The following is a 24,667-nucleotide window of genomic DNA, read 5'->3' as shown; positions in this document are numbered from 1 at the left end:
ACTAGTGACTGGGTTTTATCCCTCACTGAAGGTTGGGCAATCCTACTTCCATAGTGATACTGCCTCGGAAACCCAAGGAGGGGTCGCTACGAGTCAGGGCTGACTCGACGGCACATAACAACAACAACAACATTAGCATAGAGGGAGTCAACTTTGCAGCTAGTGGAATGAGTAATCAAAATGACTTGATACTGAAACTCATCTTTGGTCCTCTTGGGTAAGATTTAGAGTTGGACTGTATAGGTCTGTAGGCTTTTTTGTATTGGTCAGCAAAGTATTTTGAAAAGAAATTCAATTGTAATACCTTTAAGATATGTGCTCTCTGGTTTACCAGAGACCCCATTAACTTATTTGTCAGGCTTTTAAAGGCACTTATATCTATCTACAGTATAGAAGCACTTACTTGCATAAATATTATTCTGATTATGAACACAAACAAAACCTAGCTGAGTTTTTAGCTGCATCTCTTATCTTTCATTGTACAGACCTTTGTCTTTTGCTAAGATGATACAAAGAAACTTTCTGCAAGGTTTGGGTCTTGTGCTCTGCTCACATCGTATAGTTATATATGGCAAGAATAGCCGGAATGATCTTCTCACTAGCTCTTAACTCTCTATGTTTACTACTATGTTGTCACTTTTCATTTTTCCTCATAAAACTCAGTTCAGCTTGGTTTTACTACTTTGATTTTCTCTGTTTACACTCCAAAAGAACAATAAAAACTATATAGGAGGAATCAGTAATTTTATCAACAGGAAAAATATTGTTTTCCTGTTCAGACTATGGTAGGTCTTGGAACTCTGGCTTGATTTCATCCACTTAGTGCACTATTATTTGTGAGTGGAGCAAATTTGGTTTGTCTTACAGACAGCTACCTATGGATAGGCTAATTCAGATAGCTGGTAAAATGAGAATTCAAAAGGTGTATATCTTTAATAATGGAATAAGGCTTTAGTCAAAATTTAACTCTTGCATCATAGTTTGGTTTTACAGGCAGTGTAGCATTCCTGTTTATTCTCTTTTTCTAATATAAACTGATAACATAAAATCTCAACAGATTAGTAATTGTAAGTGCAGAGCATACATGGTCATAGATTCTTTCTGATACACCTTTCTCTACTAAGTGTAGAGAATCATAGTATATAGAACAATAGTATGCAAGGAAAGTATTAATTGTCTCTGTAAAATTTAATGTGTGGATTAATATTTGGTACTGTTTAGTCTGTTTGGCATTACTCCAGGTCATGCAATACCCTAATTACATATTTTTGAGCTTGGGATGTTTTATTTCACATGAGTGCCATCCCCTTTACAGAAAAGTTAATCATTTGTTCCTAAGTAATTAAATAATTTCACTTATTTTGGGCAAAGACAAAAATTAGGACTGAATTAAGAAGTAAATAAAATTTAAAAGTTACTCTAGATAAGATGTTGTTATGTTGTTATGTGCCGTCGAGTCGGACCCAACTTATAGCAACCTCTCCTTGGGTTTCCGAGGCAGTATCAGTATGGAAGTAGATTGCCCCATCTTCCTTCTGAGGAGTGGCTGGTGGGTTTGAACCATCAGTCTTCTGGTTAGCAGTCAAGTGTCTTAGGCACTATGCTACCAGAGCTCCTCTAGATAAGATAGGGTGTTTTTAATTTTAAATTTGGTTTGTCTTTTTAAAATTTTAAAATTTGAGTATTATCAGACTTCTAGTAATAGACTATCCTGTTCTTCATTCATTGCCCTGTGCACATTTCATGAGAACCTCAACTAGCTATTGTATTGACAAAAATTCTTATCTGTCTACAAAGTATTATGAATCCTCCTAATGGTATTCATTCATCTTCTAACTCTTTCAATCATCAGTTGGTACCAAGCCTCATATACATCAGGAAAATGATTTTTATCTCTACAGACAATCAGTGCAATGTAGACTAGCTTCAAATCTCAGAGTTGCACAAGGGCAAATTTACCTTTAACAGATGTATGTTCAAAAATTAAAAGGCAAGACAAATTGCTCCTGGCAAGTTCAGACTCCCTGAAGTCAAGGACAGCATATAAATGGCAGGAAGCAGCACTAAGTCATTCATGACTAAAGCTTATGAACTAAGCAAATTGTACTGAATTGAACCAAGGAAAGAAATAGAAATATGGACGGTATATCGGTCCCACCATTTTTATTCTTTCTAACTTCAGGCACCATATAGAGAGAAATGACTAAATCTCTATTTTAATGGCTGCTGTCAAGAGTTTTGCTCTGTAGGGCCCATTTCAGCAGTTCCTGGTGGTAATATATGGCATTTTCCTGATTAACAGCCATTTTATAACTTGTGTAATTGGCCACAAATCAGGGAAATGTCATAATGTAGCAAGAAAACATTCCAATCTCCATCATAGCCTTGGCTTGGCTTTCTGGAGGAATTATTACTTGCGGAGTTTGTGGGTTTTCATTACTTTAAATAATGTACTACCTGAAGTACAAAAAAAAGACATTTAAACTAATGAAAATTTCTGTTTCCTAACCCGTTGTACCATGGCCACCATTAGATTTATTTTCCCCTTGGAAAAATCCCTAAAAATGGAATTCTTTATTTACCTTTCTACTACCAGTGAAGGAAAATAGAGGCAAGGAAAGAGATGTGAATACAGTGAGGTAAGATCTCACCTCAAGTGTAAAACTGAAAGGGACAGCAAAAACTCAGTAGTCAAGATAAAAATATCTTATTGAAATATTTTTTAAAATCAAAATGAATGCAAAAAATTTCATGGTGAAAAAAGATATCAAAATTTTAATTAAACTTGGGATTTGACCCTGCACCTAAATGTACCTCATTAGCCTCACCTTGTTCTTGGCCTTGGGCAAGGGTATTACAAAGGAAAGTTGTTGTTGTTGTTATTATTAGATGCTCTCCAGTCAATTTTGACTCATAGCAACCCCACTGACAGAATAGAATTGCCCCATAAGATTTCCAGGCTGCAATCTTTAGAAACCCTAGTGGTACAGTAATTAAGAGGTAGGCTGCTAACCTTAAGGTTGGCAGTTCAAACTCACAAGCTGCTCCATGGGAGGAAGATGTGACAGTCTGCTTCTGTAAAGATTATAGCCTTTGAGACCATATGGGGCAGTTCAGCTTTGTTCTTTAGGGTTGCTATGAGTCAGAATTGACTGGATGGCATACAACAACACAACAACAATCTTTATGTAAGCAGATCACTGGGTCTTTCTTCTGTGAAGCCACTGGGTAGGTTCAAACGGTCAATGTTTCAGTTAGCTGCCAAACACTTAACAGTTGCTCCACCAAGATTCATTGGATAGGAAACCGTGACCACAAAATAAGGAGATGAACTCTATTCAACCAATGGGAAGACAGGTTTTGGCTTTTTAGAGTGACTTTTCAGCTATATAATGTTGTTATGTGCCGTCGAGTCGGCCCCGACTCATAACGACCCCTCCTTGGGTTTCTGAGGCAGTATCACCACGGAAGTAGGATTGCCCAACCTTCCTTCTGAGGAGTGGCTGGTGGGTTTGAACTACCAGCCTTGTGGTTAGCAGTCAAGCGCCTTAGGCACTATGTGAGTCTTATTTCACCTGTAATGCATAGTCAAAGCATTTTCCTCTCAAAGTGCCATCTATAATGGAGACAGATTATGAAATTTCATTTTAGCCATTATTGGAGACCAAGAACTATTAAAGTATGCCAAGTGCAAATGATTATAAAACATCTTCTCTTCTTGAGTAAAGACTAACACCATTTCTTTAAGTAAAAAGGAAAAAAATATAATTATTTCCTGATTTGAGTAAGTCACTGTGATATGCACTAGAAACACAAAGTCAAAAGAATCTGTCTCTGTCCTTAAGAAGATAGAAAAATAAATCCGTGATGACAGTGGTTTGGTAAGTCTGTGAGAAAGGTATACAGAGAATACTAAAACCAAATCCATTTCTATAGAATCAATTCTAACTCACAATGATGCTATAGGACAGAATAGATCTGCTCCATGAAGTTTCCAAGACTGTAAATCTTTATGGAAACAGTCTGTTACCTCTTTCTCCCATGAAGTAGCTAAACTTTTGGTTAGCAGTAGAGTGCTTAACCACCGTGTCACCAAGGGTTCCTATACACAGAATGGAGAGCATATAAATTGGAGGGGTGTTTGATTTTCCAGAAAAGATTACATTTGCCTAAATCTTAAAAGCTGACAGAAAAGAGTTAGATGAAGGAGGATGGGAGATGCGGTATTCCAAGGAAAAAGGAACAGCATGAAAATAAGGTGGCTTGCAACGGTAGGATGTTTTGGAGGGCTCAGAAAATTAGATAAAGATAGAGATATTGGGGCATACCAAAAAATGGTAAGGAATGAGACTGGACAGAGAGAAAGAAGAGGCAATTCTAGATATTGAAGGGCATAAATTTGCCATGCATAAATTTATAAAACATTCATATTTAATAATATATTCTCCACACAAAACTCATAAAATATCAGGGTAGGCATTTTATGCACTTTGATCTTTGAATTGAGAATAAAATACATTGAAGAAATGTATGTATTTAAACAGCTTTGAAAACTTTTCAGGAAATGTGTTCCACTAACAAAATTGAAAGTTTTACAAAGACAATTATATTACATCTGCCTGATTAATTTTTTCTTGACTTTTCACTTCTGATACCAAAACAAAGTAGGCTTTTATGTTCATAAACCTTGATATTTTATTTTAAAATTCAATGTATTTTAAGTATAGGTGAAGTAATGCTATGGAAATTAAGTTTAAAAATTATGTAATACTACCCAATGCAAAATGAGATATGAAGACAAAATACTACAAAACTAATGAGAAAGTTTATGATTTGCATTAAATCTGGATAATAAAATAATAATAAAAAACCATACTGAAACAATTACATTCTTTCAATAGTGTGATAAAATCTCCTACCAATTACAATTACATTTAACCTGAAAATAATAATAGAGGTCACACTAACCTTTTACATTATTTGCTAACTTCTTGGCTTCATTAAGAATCCTGAAGCTTTTCTGAAGAGAGCCTTTGGCATCTTCTTTTAATAAACCCTGAGGACCTGTTGCCTGTGGACAGAAAGAGAAGAGACACATATCTAACACCATACAATTATTGAGTCAAGAAGGAAGTTAGTATATGGAATTTGCTTTTAAAAAAGAGTTCTGGACTTCATATTTAGAATTCTAAATTTTCAGCACATAGTTGGTAATTAAAGTCAGGGAGAAAATTTATGGGAGAAAAGAGCTTAGAATAGAACCTTTAGGAACATCAACGTTTAAAAGGTTGGCAGAGGAACGGGACTGGTAAGGTAACTGTGGTTCCAGAGAGGTAAAGAAAAATAAAGGAGAGCATGTTATGGAAGTTAAGGCTTCCCAAACTGGCTAAATACATGATGGCTGGCTGCAAGGCAGGGAGGTTGTTGTTAACTGCCATTCAGTCAGCTCCGACTCATGAAGACATTAGGGTAAGCCTGAAACCACAGCATCTTCTTCATAGTTTGCTTTGTTTGAGACCGTTGATTTTACTTGTGTGTCAGTCCTCTCATTGAGGGTTTCCATCCATTTTGCTTACCCTCTAACTTACCAAACATGATAAGTGATCAAGATTATCAATGCTGCAAAGTAACCAAGTCAATTAACTAAAATGTCTTCTGACTTTATGCCTAAAGACATTTCACTCATGTTGTGGGGTGGAGTGGAGGAAATTAAAAGTGGGGTGTATGTGAAGAGCAGATGTCCTGTAGATTTTATACCTAAGGTTTTGAAGTACAAAAGAACACTGTTCCTTTTTAAATTCATGTTGAATAACTAAGACAAAACAAAATCTTCTAAATGGCAGTCCCTCGGGCACGATTATCTTCTAGCAAAGATGTATTTGTTGAACTTAGAAGAAAAGAGGTGACACAAAGATAATGGAATAATGTGGGAAATGGATGGCTTAGCTTCAATGTCTTGTCATCAATTTTAATACTGTTTGCTTCTCAGCAAACCCTCACATAATGCATTTGTATTAAGAAATAAATCATATAGGACTTCATGTATAAATTTTAAACAGGAAAAGTATTTAAAGTTGCAAGAAAAGCCAGAAATGCTAACTACTTACTGTTGATGTTATAAATCTGAACTCAGGTCAGCCTAGGCATAACAATCGTCAAAGACATCTTCACTGCTTTGCTGTTGTTGTTAGGTGGCATTGAGTTGGTTCCAACTCATAGCAACCCTATGTGCAACAGAACGAAACACTGTCTGGTCCGGCACCATCCTCATAATCATTGTCATGTTTGAGTATGTTGTTGCAGGCTCTGTGTCAATTCATCTTGTTGAGGGTCTTCCTCTTTTTTGTCTACTCTCTACCAAGTAGGGGAGCTCTGGTGGCGTAGTGCCTAAGGCATTTGACTGCTAACCAGAAGGCTGGCAGTTCAAAACCACCAGCCACTCCTCAGATGGAAGATTGGGCAATCTACTTCCATAGTGATACTGCCTCGGAAACCCAAGGAGGGATCGTTATGAGTTGGTTATGACTTGACGGCAGTGAGTTTGGTTTGGTTTGGTTTTCTACCAAGTATGATGTCCTTCTTCAGGGACTGGTCCCTCCTGATAACAATGTCCAAAGTATGAGACAAAGTCCTTCCATTGAGAATACTGACTGTACCTCTTCCAAGAAGATTTGTTCCTTCTTTGGGAAGTCCATGGTATATTCCACATTCTTCACCAACACCATAATTGAAATGCATCAATCTTCTTTGGTCTTCCTTGTTCATTGTCCAGGTTTTGCATGCATATGAGGCAATTGAAAATACCATGGCATGGGTCAGGTGCACCTTAGTCTTAAAAGTGATATTTTTTGCTCTTCAAAACTTTAAAAAAGTCTATTGCTGCAAAATTGTCCAATGCAATGCATCATTTGATTTCTTGACTGCTGCTTCCATGGACATTGATTATGGATCCAAGTAAAACAGAATTTTGCACAACTTCAATTTTTTTTTCTCAATTTATCATGGTGTTGATTATTAGTCTTGTTGTGAGGGTTTTGTTTTCTTTATTTTAAGGTGTAATCCATACTGAAGGCTATAGTCTTTGATCTTCCTCAGTAAGTGTTTCAAGTCATCTTCGCTTTCAGCAAGCAAAGTTGTGTTATCTGCATATTGTTAGTGAGACTCCTCCAATCTTCATGCTGTGTTTTTCTGCATATAGTCTGGGTTCTCAGATAGTTTGCTCAGCACATGGATTGAATAAGTATAGTTAAAGGATACAACCTTGACACACACCATTTGTGGTATTAAACCATGCAGTATCCCCTTGTTTTGTTCAAACAACTGCCTCTTGGTCTATGCACTGGTTCCAAATGAGCACAAATCCATTTCTTGCAATGATCGACAGTCCAATGCCTCTGCATATTCAATAAAATACATTTAAACATCTTCCTAGTATTCTTTGCTTTCAGCCAGTATCTATCTGACATCAACAGTGATATCCCTCATTCCACACACTCTTCTGAATCCTGCTTGAATTTCTCCAATTCCCTGTTGAGACTTGCATATGACATTAATGATATTATTCAATAATTTCTGCACTCTATTCAGTCACCTTTATTTTAGGATGGATCCAAATATGGATCTCTTCCAGTTAATTGGTCAGGTAACTGTCTTCCAAATTTCTTGGTATAGATGAGTGAGCACTCCAGCATTTCATCCATTTGTTGAAACATCTCAATTTGTATTTTGTCAATTCTTGCAGCCTTGTTTATCACCAATGACTTCAGTGCTGCTTGGACATTTTCCTTTAGTTCTATCAGTTCTGGATCATATGGTATCTCCTGAAATGTGCAAACATAGACCAATTCTTTTTGGTACAGTGACTCTGTGTATTTCTTCCATCTTTTTTTGATGCTTCCTGTATCATTCAATATTTTTGCCCTCAGAATCCTTCAATATTGCAACTTGCTGCTTGAATTTTTTTCTTCAGTTCTTTCAGCTAAAGAAATGCTGAGTGTGTTCTTCCCTTTTGTTTTTCTAACTCTAAGTGTGTTTCAACATTTCATTATCAATGTGCCTTGTTGTTGTTGTTAGGTACAGTTGAGTCAGTTCTGACTCACATAAACCCTATGTACAACAGAATGAACCACTTCTTGGTCCTGCACCATCCTCATAATCATTGCCATGCTTGAGGCCATCATTGTAGCCACTGTGTCAATCCATCTTGTTGAGGGTTTTCCCCCTTTTCACTGGTCCTCTACTTTACCAAGCATAATGTCCTTCTGCAGGGATTGATCTCTTTTGACATCATGTCACAAAGTACTGGTGATGAAGTCTATCCACTCTCAGTTCTACAGAACATTCCAGCTATGCTTCTTATAAGACAGATTTGTTTATTCTAGTAGTCTAAGGTGTGTTCAATATTCTTTGCTAGCATCACAATTCAAATGCATCAATTCTTCTGTTGCCTTCTTTATTCATTGTTAAGCTCTCATGCATATGTACCTAATGAAAATACCATGGCTTGGTTCAGGTATATCTTAGTCTTCAAAGTGACATATTTGCTCTTTAACACTTTAAAGTGCCATTTTGCAGCATATTTGCCTGATGCAATATGTTGTTTGATTTATTGACTGCTGCTTCCATGGGCATTGTTTGTGGATTCAAGTAAAAATGAAATCCTTGACAATTTCAGTCATTTCCCCATTCATCTGATGTTGCTTATTGGTCCAGTATGAGGATTTTTGCTTTATTTATGTTGAGGTGTAATCCATACTGAAAGCTATAGTCTCTGATTTTCATCAGTAACTGCTTTAAGTCGTGTTCACTTTCAGCAAGCAAGGTTGTCATCTGAGTATCACAGGTTGTAACGAGTCTTCCTCCAATCCTGATGCCATGTTCTTCTTCATATAGTCCAGCTTCTCAGATCATTTGCTCAGCATGAAGATTGAATAAATATGGTGAAAGAATACTACCCCAACACACACCTTTTCTGATTTTAAACCATCCTCTTTTTCTGTTCCAATGGCCAAGTCATGGTCTATGTACAGGTTTCTCATGAGCAAATTAAGTTTTCTGAAATTCTCATTCTTCACAATGTTATGTATAATTTGTTATGATCCACACAGCTAGATGCTTTTACATAGTCAGTAATACATAGGTGAACATTTTTCTGGTATTTGTTTTCAGGCAAGATCAATCTAATATCAGTAATGTTATTACTCATTCCAGGTACTCTTCTGAATCCACATTGAATTTCTGGATTCTCTGTTAATGTACTGCTGCAACCATTTTAAAATTGTTTTCAGCAAAATATGCATGTGATATTAATGATATTGTTTGATAATTTCTGTGTTTTGTTGGATGACTTTTGATCCAACAAAATGGGCACAAACATGAATATCTTCCAGTCCATTGGCCAGGTAGCTGTCTTCCAAATTTCTTGTCATAAATGAGTCAGTGCCTCCAGTCCTTCATTCATTTTTTGAAACATCTCAATGGTTATTCTGTTAAGTCCTGGAGTTTTTGTTTTTTTTTTTGCCAATTCCTTCAGTGCAGCTTGGAATTCTTTCTTCAGTACTATGGATTCTTGATCATATGCTACCTCCCGAAATGATTGAACATTGACTAATTATTTTTGGTACAATGACTCTATATCCCTTCCATCTTCTTTTGATGCTTTCTGCATTGTTCATAGAATTCTTCAATATTGCAACTTGAGGCCACAACATATCTGGTAGTTTGTCATAATGTGGTGGCTTGTGTGTTCTTGTGATGGTGGAAGTTATGCCATCATTATTTCAAATAAGAGTAAGTGGCCCACTCATGGTGGATGGGTTTCAGCAGAGCTTCCAGAATGAGACAAGTTAGGAAGAAGGACATGGCCAGTTCCACTTCTGAAAAGATTGGCATCTGAAAGCCTGATGATTAGCAGGGAAGCAGTGTTTGATATAGTGCCAGAAGATCAGTCCATCAGGTTTAAAGGCACTCAAAATATGACTATAACTGAGTACATGTGCCTTAGAAACACTTTTTTTTCTCATTCAGTCACAAGCTAGGATAGATTACAGAACTTGCTATTGCTGTGTCCAAATTTATTTTATTTTATTTATTTTAAGGTGTTATACCAAAAGTTTCTATTTAAATAACAGATGATTATGTAATGCTGAGAGATCTACTAAAGGACATATTGGAAACATCTACAGCTGAATAAAAAGGGAAATTATGCATCAATACCTGTTGTTGTTGTTGTGATGTGCCCTCCAGTCAGACCCGACTCATAGTGACCCCTTCTTGGGTTTCCAAGGTGATATCTCTACGGAAGTAGATTGCCCCATCTTCCTTCTAAGGAGCGGCTGGTGGGTTTGAACCACCAGCCTTCTAGTTAGCAGTCAAGTGCCTTAGGCACTATGGTACCAGAGCTCTTGCATCAATACCTAGTACTTGCAAAATGTGCTGTTCTGACAACATTAGCAGATTATTCTATGGAAAATTGGTGGTGCCTTCAACTTAGAACATTGGAATTCTTAGTCCTAAAGTTTCCCTAGGATATTAGATATAGTAACATCATATAGGTATCAGTTATCTGGAAAAAAAAAATAGGCCCAAATAAATGATACATATTCAATGCACTTTACTAAAATAAAGTATGCCTCAGGTACTTCTTCAAGTTTTATGTTTGTTGTAAATTTATACATTGTTCTTACTCCCTTGGTTACAGGTTTTTTGAATCAAAACAGATTAGAAACAGGAAATTATGAAGAAAGAAAGGTGAAGATACTCTAAGTAGGCACATGAATACCACAGAAGTGACAGCTGACAATATATCTGACAATAAGAAAAGAAAGCACTAAAAAGCAAAGAGAAGAATTTTTAAAGCTTTGCAATGCAAATCAAGGTGGACTGAAGTAAAATTAGTTTGTAGCCCTCAGAAGGTGCCAACATCATGGGAGTGAAATAAGTAATACTGATTGTGATGATCCTGAGTCATTAAGATAATATGGGACATTTGTAATAGTAGATGTACCAAAAAAAAAAAAAAAACCCACCAAACTCGCTGTTGTTGAGTCGAATCCAACTTATAGTGACCCCTCCTTGGGTTTCTGAGGTGCTATCACTATGGAAGTAGGTTGCCCAATCATCTTTCCAAGGAGTGGCTGGTAGGTTTGAACCACCAGCCTTCTGGTTACCAGAAATAAGGTCACCATGAATCAGCACCAAATCAATGAGAACTAACAACAATAGCAGTGAATAGCCACACTCACTTTTGCCAAACATTTTTCCAGCACTGGTTGAGATGATTAGGTGGTTTTTATTCTTTAGTTTGTTAATATAGTAAATTACACTGATTGATTTTCAAATATTTTACCTATCTTACATTGTTAAGATGAATCTTGCTTAGTCATAATGTATAATTCTTTTTATGTATAGTTGGATTCAATTTGTTAACTTTAACAATTTTTACATCTATATTCATGAGGGATACTGGTCTGTAGTTTTCTTCTCTTATAATATCTTTGCGTGGGTTTGTATCAGAGCAATATTGACCTTATAGAATATGGTGTAAATTATTTTATATCTTCAGTTTTCTTGAAGAATGTATTATATCTTTCTTAAATGTTTGGTTAAATTTATCAGCAAAGCCATCTGAAACTGAAATTTTGTGTGTAAGGTTTTTTAAGCACAAATTCAATTCTTTAATTAATGTAGAGCTAGCCAAGTAATTCATTTATTTGTGCATGAGCTTTGGTAGTTTGTGATTTTCAAGAATTTGTCAATTTCATCCTTCTTGTTGAATTATTAACTTAAAGTTGTTCACAATATCTCTTTTCATCCTTTACTATCTATAGTAAGTTCCTCTCTTCTATTCCCGATATTAGTCTCCTATGTCTTTTCTGATGTTGTTCTTATTAGTCTGGCTCAATGTTTATCAACATATTGATCTTCCATTGGATTCTTGCACCTTGATTCAATATCACAACTGAGTGGTTGATAGACTTTCTTCCTGCTAATATCTTGTTTTCTTGAATTTCTGAAGATTGCCTGCTCTTTGTTTCCAGACATCTTACCCTTCCTGCTCTTCAGGAGGCTAATTATTTCTTCCTGGTTCCTCAGCCATGGGGATGTAGAAGATATAGTACCAATTGTGTAATCAAAGGAAAGGAGGCAGAAAAGTCTGATGTGTGAACTCAAGTGTTTCAGTTCCTCACGACTGCAGGGTTTGTAAGGGGCACTGCAGTAAGGTGAGGCTGCTTATGTGGGTTGGAATCAACTTCTGAAAGATGAGGAAAAGAAAACTTGGAAAGACAACGTGGAGTCATTCAAAGTTTTTGAGTAGAATAATACTATCATACTGGTAGTCCAGGAAGATGAATTGGGCAACCATGTGGAAGAGCAGAAGCCATAAGTGGGCTGTTGTAATAGTAGAGATCAGAGAAAAGAGTTGTGACCTTGGGCAAGGGCATTAGAAATGATGTGTTTGCATTCAATTGGTGTGGAGGAATCAGACAGATCTCATTCTTGTCTAAAATATGAAAGAAAATAAGAAAAAAAGGTGTAGCATATTCTGTCAGGTATACAGTCTATCAACAATCCAAGTTTAGAGGACATGCCTGTCATATGGTAAAGGAATGGAAAACACTAACATGCTATGGATAAATAGAAATGTTTCATCTCACTGGAATTTGGAGAGATCCATTTCCAACATTGCTCAGTAAGTCACTGAAGCCCATTAGCAATCTCAATACAGGTGATGAAGCAGCATTTTCCAAGCTAATTATTCTTCATACATATTCATAAGCATCATATCTGAGTTTCTGAGCTATGTCTACAGCATATAATATAAAGGAGGCTCTGAGAGTTGCAAGATATTTTGTTCTTTGTTCTTGGAGGCTGTATTTTTTTTTTTTTTTTTTTTTAATAAATAAGTACTTTAGTGCTTTGTGTGTATACATGTATACAGTTTTATTATAATAATCATACAAAAGATAACCTGTAGTTATAAGTAGGCTGCTGTATGTTTTGTTAGTTACAAATCATTTATTGAAAATGTGAGATGATTTACAACTTTGTTACAGAGGAAAAGTATAGGGAAAAAAATGAAATGATCAAGCCTGCAAAGCATTTTACAGAGTGCTCAACTCTGAATAAGCTTTAAATAAATGTTAATTTTTCTTTCTATTCTGTTAAATATTCATAGTAACTATTGTTAAAGCATCAAATCATTAATTAATTGAAAATTTAATAATTAATTTAACCAATAAAAGTTTTTAGATGTCTCAAGCACCACATTAAGTTCTGAGTTCAAAGATGGACCTTCCCTAATTAACTTACTATTTATGAAATAATTTATTTTAGAAATAAAGTTTCACACATTTCCAGAGGGATTACTATACCAGGATAATAAGTAATTTAAATAATTTCAAATCTAAAATGTTTTCAGTAAAGAAAACTTTTCAAAATGTGCACAAATATATGTGAGGGCTAGTGACTAGCTAGTGGGAGCTCTGATGGTGTAGTGCCTAAGACATTTGACTGCTAACCAGAAGGCTGGCAGTTCAAACGTACCAGCCACTCAGAAGTAACACTTTCATAGACATACTGCCTTGGAAACCCAAGGAAGGGTTGCCATGAGTTGGATCTGACTTGATGGCAGTGAGTTTTGTTTTTTTGATGGTGCAATGGATAAAACATTTGGCTGCTAACCAGAAGGTCAGTAGTTCAAACCTAACAGCTGTTCCATGGGGGGAAGATGAAGCAATCTACTTCTGTAAAGATTTACAGTCTTGGAAACTCAATGGAAGTCACTGTGAGTTAGAATCAACTCAATGGCAGTTGGTTTAGCTACAATGTGTTGATGTAAAGTACATGTCAGAAGAAATTTATATTCTTGGACTACTTTTATCTAGAACTATGAGTTGGGTCCAACTCGGCAGCACACAACAACAACAACTGTTAAAAATAAGGGAGAACTTTCTTATTATAATAAAATAAATTTTCAGAAAAAAATGGTAGAATATAGTCCTAGTACATTTAAAATAAGATAATATCTTGAGAATAAGATGTATATTATGTTAATTGATATAGTAAGTTAAAAATAGTTATGTAAAATACCAGAAATTTGTGAAAAATTTGTATAGCAAAAAATATAGGTATCTATACAATAATATTATAAATTCAAGGATTGTGGTTGGTGGGATTATGCACATTTTTTTTATTTCTCCCTGTTGCTTGTTTGATTTCCTACTTTTCTATAATGGCCTTAATTGCTTTTATAATAATCTTTAAAATAATACTAAATTTCAGTATAGAGAAATCACTATGTATTGATGTCAAATGAGTTTTAAAATAATATATATATTTTTTTCATACTACAGTATATTTAAAATAATATAGTGAATGAAAAATGAGAAAATAGACCACTTAAAGAGATGGCCTTGGTCAGAAATTTGAGAAAGGCTGTTTATCTGTGGCATTGCATCGTACATCCTTGGATGGTGGCAGAAAGATACAATGAGTTTCTGTAGAAGACACAAAACAACTGAGAAAACCAGGTAATTAAAGGATAAAATAGGAAATAGTAAAATTTTCTCATGAGAATGTAAACAGTGATTGTGAATTTTCATCTTGATGGGAACACTAAGACTATTAAAAATGATTAAAATATGCAGATAGGTAGATATACATGTCGATATCAATATAGATATGTGAGAATGTTCCTGAAAGTCCAAATGGTTAACACTCTTGGCTGCTGATTAAAGGCTGGTGGCTCAAGTTCACCCAGAGGGACCTTGAAAGAAAGACCTGGCATTCTACTTCTGAAAAATCAGTCATTGAAAATCTTATGGAGCCCAGTTTTATTCTGACAATAAAAATATGAGTCAAAATGAATTGACTCAAATATGAGTCAAAATGAATTGGAATCATCATGAGGTGGACTAGGCCTGACAACAACTGGTAAGTGACAATGTTGTTGTTGTTGTTATGAAATCTTTGACAATTTAAATCTTTTCTCCATTTATCATGATGCTGCTTATTGGTCAGTTGTGAGGACTTTCATTTTCTTTATGGTGAGGTGTGATCCATAATGCAGACGATATTCTTTAATTTTCATCAGTAAATGCTTCAAGCCATCTTCACTTTAAGCAAGTACAATTGTGTTGTTTGCATATCACAGCTTAATGAGTGCTCCTTCAATCCTGATGCTGTATTTTTCATATAGTACAGCTTCTTGGACTATTTGCTCAGCAGACAGATTGAACAAATTTGGTGAAAGCATACAACCCTGACACACATCCTCCTTGATTTTGAACCATGCAGTATTCCTGTGTTCTGTTTGAATGACAGTTGTTTTGTTATATGCCATTGAGTCGGCCCTGACTCATAGCGACCCCTCCTTGGATTTCCAAGGCGGTATCACTATGGAAGTAGATTGCCCAACCTTCCTTCCGAAGAGTGGCTGGTGGGTTTGAACCGCCAGGCTTCTGGTTAGCAGTCAAGTGCCTTAGGCACTATGCTACCGGAGCTCAGTAGCCTGATCTAAATACAGGTTCTGCAGGAGCACAACTAAGTGTTCTGGAATTCCCATTCTTCTCAATGTTATCCATAATTTAATATGATCCACAAAGTAGAATGCTTTTGCATAGTTAATAAAACACAAGCAGACATCTTTCTGAGATTCTTTGCTTTCAGCCAAGATACATTTGACATCAGCAATGATATCCCTTATACTGTGTCCTCTTCTGAATCCAGTTTTATTTTCTGGAAGTTCCCTGTCAATATACTGGGGCAACAATTTTTGGGTTATCTTTAGCAAAATTTTACTTGTGTGTAATATTAATGATGTTGTTTGATAATTTCCACTTTTTGTTGGATCATTTTGATTTGGAATGAATACAAATATGGATATCTTCCAGTCACTTGTCCTGGAGACTGTCTTCCAAATTTCTTTGCATAGATTTTTAAGTGCTTCCAGACTGGCATCCATTTGTTGAAACATCTCAATGGGTATTCCCGTCAATTCCTGGAGCCTTGTTCTTTGCCAATTCTTTCAGTGCAGCTTTGACTTCTTTCATTCCTTGGTTCTTGATCATATACCACCTCCTGAAATAGACTAACATTGACCAATTCTTTTTTTGTAAAATGACTGTGTTTTCCTTCCATCTTCTTTTGATGCTTCCTGCATCATTTCAACATTTTACCCATAGAATCTTTCAATATTGCAACTCAAGATTTGAATTCTTTCTTTAGTTCTTTCAGCTTGAGACATGGCAAGTATGTTCTTCCCTTTTAGTTTTCTAGCTCAAGGTCTTTGCACATTTCATTATAATAATTTAATCTCTTCTTGAGCTGCTATTTGAAATCTTCTGTTCAGCTCTTTTATCTTATCATTTCTTCCAGTTGCTTTAACTACTCTCTATTTAAGAGTAAGTTTCAGAATCTCTTCTGACATCCATTTTGGTCTTTTTTTCCTTTCCTGTCTTTTTAATGACCTTTTGCTTTCTTCATGGATGATGTTTTTGATGTCATCCCACAATTTGTCAAGTTTTCGGTTGTTGGTGTTTAATGCATCAAATCTCTTCTTCAGATGGTCTCTGAATTCAGGTGGGATATAATGAAGGTCATAATTTGGCTCTCCTAGACTTGTTCTAGACTTGTTTTAGGAGCTCTGGTAGCATAGTGCCTAAGGCACTTGACTGCTAACCAGAAGACTGGTGGTTCAAACCCACCAGCCACTCCTCGAAAGGAAGGTTGGGCAATCTACTTCTGTAGTGATACTGCCTCGGCAACCCAAGGAGGGGTCTCTATGAGTCAGGGTGCACACGGCTCAACAGCACACACCAAGACACTTGTTTTATTTGCTTTCAGCTTCAACCTGAACTTAAATGAGCAATTTACAGTCTGTCCTACAGTCAACACCTGGCTTTGTTTGGTATTGAGCCTCTTCCCACAGATGAAGTCAATCTGATTCCTGTGTATTCATTCCATCTGGCAAAGTCCATGTGTATAGCCACAGTTTGTGTTGTTGAAAAAAGGTATTTGCAATGAATAAATCATTAGTCTTGCAAAAGTGTATTGTGTGGTCTCCAGTGTCATTTCCATCACCAAGGACAGAGTTTCCAACTACTGGTGATTCTTCTTTGTTTCCAACTTTTGCATTCCAATCATCAGTTATAATCAACTCATCTTGACTGCATGTTTGGTCAACTTCAGGCTACAGAAGTTGGTAAAAATCTTCAATTTCCTCATCTTTGGCTTTGGTGTTTGGTGTGTATATTTGAATAATAGTAGTATTAGCTGGTCTTCCTTGTAGGCATATGGATACTATTCTATCACTGACAGCATTGTACTTCAGGAATGATATGGAAAGATTCTTTGTGATGATGAATGCCACTCCATTCCTCTTCAATTTGTCATTCCCAGAATAGTGCATCATATGGATGTCTGATTGAAAATGGCCCAAACCAGTCCATTTCAACTCACGAAGGCCTAGGATATCAATCTTTATATGTTTCATTTCATTTTTGACAACTTCCAGTTTTCCTACATTCATACCCTGTAGATTCCATGTTCTGATTATTAATGGATGTTTGTCATTTCAATTTGTCTCACCCAGCATAGTAGACTGTGTTTTCACTAATTACTGCATGACAGCCCTACCTGTTCTAGCACCTGCAGCTGACACAAGCATGATGCAATGAGGGAGGCACTGCAGAAACTGTTGGACACAAGGGATAGTGGAAAATTACCACAAAGAGCTTTGGTTTTGAATGAAGGCAATGGAAAAGTGGCTATTGAGTTAGAGATCATTCTCACAAGGCACAAGTTTTTCTCTCCAGTGAATGTCAAGTGCCTAACCTAACATGGTAATCTCACTTCCTCATTATTTCAGGTAGAAATTAAATATTATATATATGTATATATTATATATCTAATATATATTTATATATATTATACATATATTATATATCTATATCTCTATATAAATATAATGATACTGTCAGCATTACTCCCTTGAAGAAAATTACTTCAAACTTTACTGAATTGTAGCATTATCCCAAAGAGTTTCTGTGTTTGTCTTATGACACAACCTTTTGACTTTTAACATTTTATGCCTTGATTTTTTCAAGTGTGTCTGATGTTGAGTCATAAAATAAAGATTAGCATTTCTGCTTTCAATAGATTTTTCATTTTTGACTCCAATGAATTTATCAAGTGCAAAGAAAATTGCTAACCTCAGGGTACCTTAATGAGCATTATTTTCATACACAGATTTAATATTTTTTATATAACTTATATTCTCATTGACTTTTTCACATTTGTTACTGTATGAATCATTCAATTCCAAGATATGTTGCTGAATTGCTGATGAAAGAAAAGAAATGCTTACTAGTTTTTGTGGAAGATTCAATTGTCATATCAATAATGGTTTTATATAATTGCTCTATAACACTATGTTGTTGTTGTTGTTGTTAGGTGCTGAAGAGTCACATCTGACTCATAGGGACTCTATGCACAACAGAATAAAACATTTCCTGATCTTGAAAAAAAAACAAAAAACAAAAACAACCTGCCATTGCTTTGATTCCAAAGATGAGCAGACTGCCTCATCTTTCTCATGAGGAGTGGCTGGTGGGTTCAAACCTCTAACCGTTTGGTTAGCAGCTGAATGTTTTACCCACTACACCACCAGCTCTCCTTAATTTTGTCTGTAGAATCCTTCAATATTATAATTTGAGGCTTAAATGTTTTCTTCACTTCTTTCAGCTTGAGAAATGCCAAGTGTGTTCTTCCCTTTTGACGTTCTAACTTCAGTCTTTGCACATTTCATTATAATGCTTTGGCTTCTCACACTGCCCTTTGAAATCTACTGTTCAGCTCTTATATTTTGTGATTTCTTTCATTTTCTTTAGTGACTCTCCGTTCAAGAGCACAGTTCAGAGTTTCTTCTGACATATATTTTGGTCTTTCTTTCCTGTCTTTTAATGACCTTTTGCTTTCTTCATGCATGATATTCTTGATGTCAGCTCACAACGCGTCTGGTCTTTGGTCGTTGGTGTGCAATGCATCAAATCTATTCTTCAGAGGTTCTCCAATTCAGGCGAGATCTACTTAAGGTTGCATTTTTGTCTCTCATGGATTTGTTTAAATTCTTTTCAGCTTCAACTTAAACTTGCATATGAGCAGTTGATGATGATCAACAATATATGAGCATATGAGCATCAATATATGAGCAGTTGATGATCATCAACCAGTTTGCCCTGGTCTTGTTCTGATTCATGATATTGAGCTTTTCTATCATGTCTTTCTGTAGATGTAGTCGATTTGACTCCTGTGTATTCCATCTGGCAAAGTTCATGTATATAGTTGTCATTTATGTGGTTGGAAACACTATACTAATATGAAATTTAAATGCCAACAATAGTAGATATTAATAAAAAGTTAAAATTCATATTTGAATGACTGCTCACTAATAACTTACAGAATGAAATATAAAATATATGTAAGTTGAAGTTTACCATATGGCTGACACCATATATTTTTTGGCCTTTTGAATGCAACATGTCCTCTACTAATATTGATAAAGTCCCTTATATAGAAAATAAAAATTCAAAAATCACCTTTAAGTATTCATGATGTATTTTGGTTCATCCAATCACAAAAAAGCAAATATTAAATAAGAAAGGCTAAAGAGAATATATGACCACATTTCTAAACAAGCACTTATTAGAAATGTCTGAAAGTTTATTCATATTATTTCAAGATTCAGTGTTTAGCTATATGACTTATTGATCAAATAAAGAATTGTTCTAAAGTAAGGACTCAAAAGGAAAATAACAAAAGAAAAGTATAAGTTATTAGGATATAATAGTTGGGAATGCATTACATTTTACTAGAATTGCAAATAATAAAAACATAAATGATTATTGTGGGTCTGAGACCAGGGAAGAATTTCTGTTTATCTTTGATTACTTTTTATTTAATAGTGGTGTTCACATATTAAGTACAATGAGTATGTGGTTAAAAAAGGCTTAAAGCATTTAAAGAGAAAATCGAAAGCATGTAGATATTCATAATAATTTGTACCAATGAGTAGTTAATAAGCACCTAATGTAAGTACCATAACTGAGCCAAGGAAGGGTAAAAAAATATTTTATGTAATTGGAAATTGAACACTAAATCACATTTAAACTTAAGTTCTCAACTCTAGGGACTATATTTGCTATAGGAATTAAGACAAAATGGACTACATAGTGCTTCTTAGAAAAGGTAGTACAATAGCTTAATAAATAGACAATATGCATTCAAATTGAGATAGATCTTCTAATTCTCAAATACTGACCAACTTGATTAGGAATTTTCATTATACCACTTGAACCTAATATTGATCATTTTTTGTTTCTTAAATCACATAGGATAGGAAATCCGATATCAAACAAATATTCTGAAATGATCTTAGACTAAATAAAGAATATAATTTTATTTTTCTTTTAAATTTCCTATACTCAACTTTGCTATCTGTAATGGGAACACAATATTTTGTTAATTCTAAAAATCTGGAGGCTTTTATTTCTAGATTACTTCTGTAGTAGCGATACCACCTTAGAAACCCAAGGAGGGGTTGCTATGAGTTGGGTTCGACTCGATGGCAGTGAGTGAATATGTGCTGGATGTCACAAGAGACTCTGAAACTTGCCCTTCAGTGGAGAGTAGCTAAAGCAAATGGAAAAAAGTGACAAGATAAAAGAGATGAACAGAGGATTCAAAGAGCAGCTCAAGAAGACAAAGTCGATTATTATAATGAAATGTGCAAAGATTTGGAGTTAGAAAACGAAAGGGAAGACCATGTTCAGCATTTCTCAAGCTGAAAGAACTGAAGAAAAAATTCAAGACTCGAGTTGCAATATTGAAGGATTCTATGGGCAAATATTGAATGATGTGGGAAACATCAAAAGAAAATGGAAGGGATACACAGAGTCATCAAAAATAATTTGTCAATTTTCATCCATTTCAGGAAGTGGCATATAATCAAGAACCAATGGTGATGAAGGAAGAAGTCGAAGCTGCACTGAAGGAATTGGCAAAGAACACAGGTCCAGGAATCGATGGAATACCCATTGAGATGTTTCAACAAACAGATGCTGTGCTGGAGGCACTCACTTGGTTATGACAAGAAATTGAGAAGAAAGCTACCTGGCCAACTGACTGGAAGAGATTCATATTTGTACCCATTCCAAAGAAAGGTGATCCCACAGAATGTGGAAATTATCAAACAACATCATTAATATCACATGCAAGTAAAATCTTATTGAAGATAATTCAAAAATGGTTGCAGCAGTATATTGACAGAGAACTTCCAGAAATGCAAGCTGGATTCAGAAGAGGACATGGAATGAGGGATATCACTACTGATGTTAGATGGATCTTGGCTGGAAGCAAAGAATACCAGAAAGATGTGTACTTGTGTTTTATTGACTATATAAAAGCATTTGATTGTGTGGATAATAACAAATTATGGATAACATTGAGAAGAATGACAATTCCAGAACACTTATTTGTGCTCATGAGGAATCTGTATATAGACCAGGAGGCTGTTTGAACAGAACAAGGGGATACGGTATGGTTTAAAATCAGGAAGGGAGTGCATCAGGGTTGTATCCTTTCACCATACTTATTCAATCTGCCTGCTGAGCAAATAATCCGAGAAGATGGACTATATGAAGAAGAATGTGGTATTAGGATTGGAGGAAGACTCATTACCAACTTGTGATATGCAGATGCCACAACTTTGCTTGTTGGAAGTGAGGATGACTCGAAGCACTTACTGATGAAGATTAAAGATTGCAGTCAGCAGTATGGATTATACCTCAACATACAGAAAACAAAAATCCTCACAACTTAACCAATAAGCAGCATCATGATAAATGAAGAAAGATTGAAGTTGACAAACATTTCATATTACTTGGATCCATGATCAACACTAAGGGAAGCAGCAGTCAAGATAGATTATGTATTGCATTGGACAAATCTGCTGCAAAAGACCTCTTTCAAGTATTGAAGAGCAAAGGTGTTTCATTGAAGACTAAGGTGCACCTAACCTAAGCCTTAGTATTTCTAATTGCCTCATATGCATGTGAGAACTGAACAAGGAATAAGGAAGACTGAAGAAGAGTTGATGCTTTTGACTGTGGTTTTGATGAAGAATATTGAGAGGCCATGGACTGGTAAAAGAACCAACAAATCTGTCCTGCAAGAAGTGCAACTAGAATACTCCTTGGAAGCAATAATGGCCAGACTTTACCTTACCCACTTTGGTTATGTTGTCAGAAGGGACAATTCCCTGGAGAAGGCTATCATGCTTGGTAAAGTGGAGGGTCAATGAAAAAGGGGAAGGCCCTCAACAAGGTGTATTGACACAGTGGCTGCAATGATGGGCTCAGGTATAGCAGGGATTGTGAGTCTGGCATGGGACTTGGGCAATGTTATGTTCTGTTGTACATAGGGTTGCTATGAGTCAGAGATGACTTGATGGCACCTAGCAACAACAACAACAACAACAGTATGTGTTGGAGATTGGAGAAGGCTGTCTACATTTAAGGAACAGTTACTATGCATCACAAATGGAAGTCACATTTTTTTGTGTGTGAAATAGTGAAAGAGAGAAATTTTAAGGGGATCATTTGTGGCTGTTATATTTCTTTCCACTGTGATGCTATTGTCAGCTCAAACTCTAATTCTGCAGACATTCTTTCTGGAAGAAATGGAAGTAGGAACAAAATAAAACACTACTGTCATCCAGCATATAATAGTGAGGGAGCAGACTATGGGTCACAGAGAACTCAGATTACAGAGATGCAGAGAGGCTCAACACATCTGAATAGACACAGAGTCCTCAGAATGCTGGTGCTGTGCAGTCTTGCGTTACCCAAAGGCTCTCCAGAGGCCTGATGGACTAACACCAGTCAGAGTACTGCTCGCCAAGCCATGCCCTGGTATACCTCACCCAGTAAGTGTACCTGTTTTTGAAATTCACCCAAAGACTGATAGGATAGTGAAGTTCCCAAACACATCATGCCACTGGAGGAAATAAAATATACACTAAGAAAACAAGACCTCCTCAGAAATATGAATTGTTTAATTTAGAACTTGATCTTTGATCAAAAGACTGGTAATTTAAAAAAAATACTACCCAGAGACCTAATAAAATGAAGTGACTGTTCAAAGGAAACTAGTGTAACTTAGATACTCATTGGAGAAAAACTATGATGGAGTACAGAAAAGTGAATCAAAGAATGTATCTGATTTTAGCAGATGAATCTTAGCTCTAGTAGGAGGAATGCCCTTCTCTAACCACCTCAAAGATGGTTTTCAGACATTTAATCAACTAACCAACCAACCAGTTGCCACTGAGTCAGTTCCAAGTCATGGTAACACTACGTAAGTCATTGTGGAACTGTGCTCCGCAGGGTTTGTAATGGCTGAGTTTCTGGAAGTAGATGGTTAGGCCTTTCTTCTGAGGCACCCCTGGGTGGACTTGAACCATCAGCCCTTTCATTATCAGATGAGCACACTAATTGCTTACACCCCCAGGACTCCTTCAGATTCTCCATTCTGACCTGTGCCAGGTTTTGTCTACCTTATTCTTGACCCGTATCCCAAGATGCAAGGTGTGGGTACAATAACTGCAAAAGATTTACTCCCTCTTAATCTTTTGCAGAGGAGCCCTAGTGGTACCATGGTTAAATACTTAGCTGCTAACCAGAAGGTCAGCAATCTGAACTCACTAGTCACACCATGGGCAAACAATGTTGCTGTCTACTTCACAGCAGATGTAAAGATTTGCAGCTTTAGAAATCCTGTGATCCAGTTCTACCCTGTACTTTAGGGTTGCTATGAGTTGGAATCGACTCAATGGCAAAGATTTAATCTTTTATCATTTTTGAACCCATACTTTGCACATTGGAATATGAGAGAGGAAGCAGGTAGACAGAAACTGGATAAGGCCAGGACTCAGAAACCACAGGTAAGGCAGAAGATGTATTTCAGTTGTATGACTCCAAATGGACAATTCCTTGAAAGGTCTGTTACAGAACAGAGTGCCCTTCTCTCTATTCATACCGTCAGGCCTCAGCTCCTCTACCCCTACTGAAAAAATCAGAGGGAAGGGGGTCTTTTTAAGGAAACAAAATGGCTCCAGAGGAAAGAATTCTGAATTCTCCCATGAAATATTTATTGTTATAGATAAAATGCAAATATTACTGACTTAGTCAATTTTGACTTAGTCAAAAACTTTGAAAGTTAAAAGGGTAGAAGTTCAGAGGTAAGATAGAAGAAGTGGAGCTAAAGGGGAGCAGGAAGGAGTAAATATCTTCATTTTACCGATGAACTGGAAATAAAGGTCTAAAACTCTAAGTGTATTACTTAACATTTAAAAAGATAACAGTTAAGCATGTGAACATGGTGTAAATATTTATATTGGGAAATATTTATACTGGGAGAGAAATGCGATGTGATACAGTCTAAGTGAACTACATCTCATTCAACATAGAATTAATTAAACAGATAAGGTCTGAAATTCATGAATCAAGAAACACCATGAGCATAATATTATTAAGAGATATGGTAGTGGAAGAAATAGTTGAAATATTTAGAAGTGTTTACCCCTGGGTTGTGAGCCAAGTAAGGGGTG

General features: G+C 35.9%; 1 protein-coding gene across 1 annotated transcript in view; it reads right to left on the bottom strand.

Moving 5' to 3' along the window:
* Positions 1-24,667, bottom strand: part of LAMA2 (laminin subunit alpha 2) — a gene marked incomplete at its 5' end in the record, with an annotated part of 713,189 nt that overhangs the window by 116,276 nt on the left and 572,246 nt on the right. The window contains one exon of the mRNA XM_007947384.2: positions 4,969-5,071. Within this exon, the coding sequence (XP_007945575.1) occupies positions 4,969-5,071 (103 nt within the window). The remainder of the gene's footprint in view (positions 1-4,968; positions 5,072-24,667) is intronic.

Source organism: Orycteropus afer, unplaced genomic scaffold, assembly GCF_000298275.1.
Source record: "Orycteropus afer afer isolate SDZICR_OR568_19922 unplaced genomic scaffold, OryAfe1.0 scaffold00182, whole genome shotgun sequence".
NCBI classification, from domain to species: Eukaryota; Metazoa; Chordata; class Mammalia; order Tubulidentata; family Orycteropodidae; genus Orycteropus; species Orycteropus afer.
Note: the sequence above shows the minus strand (reverse complement) of the source record. Positions and strands in the feature narration are given on the sequence as shown.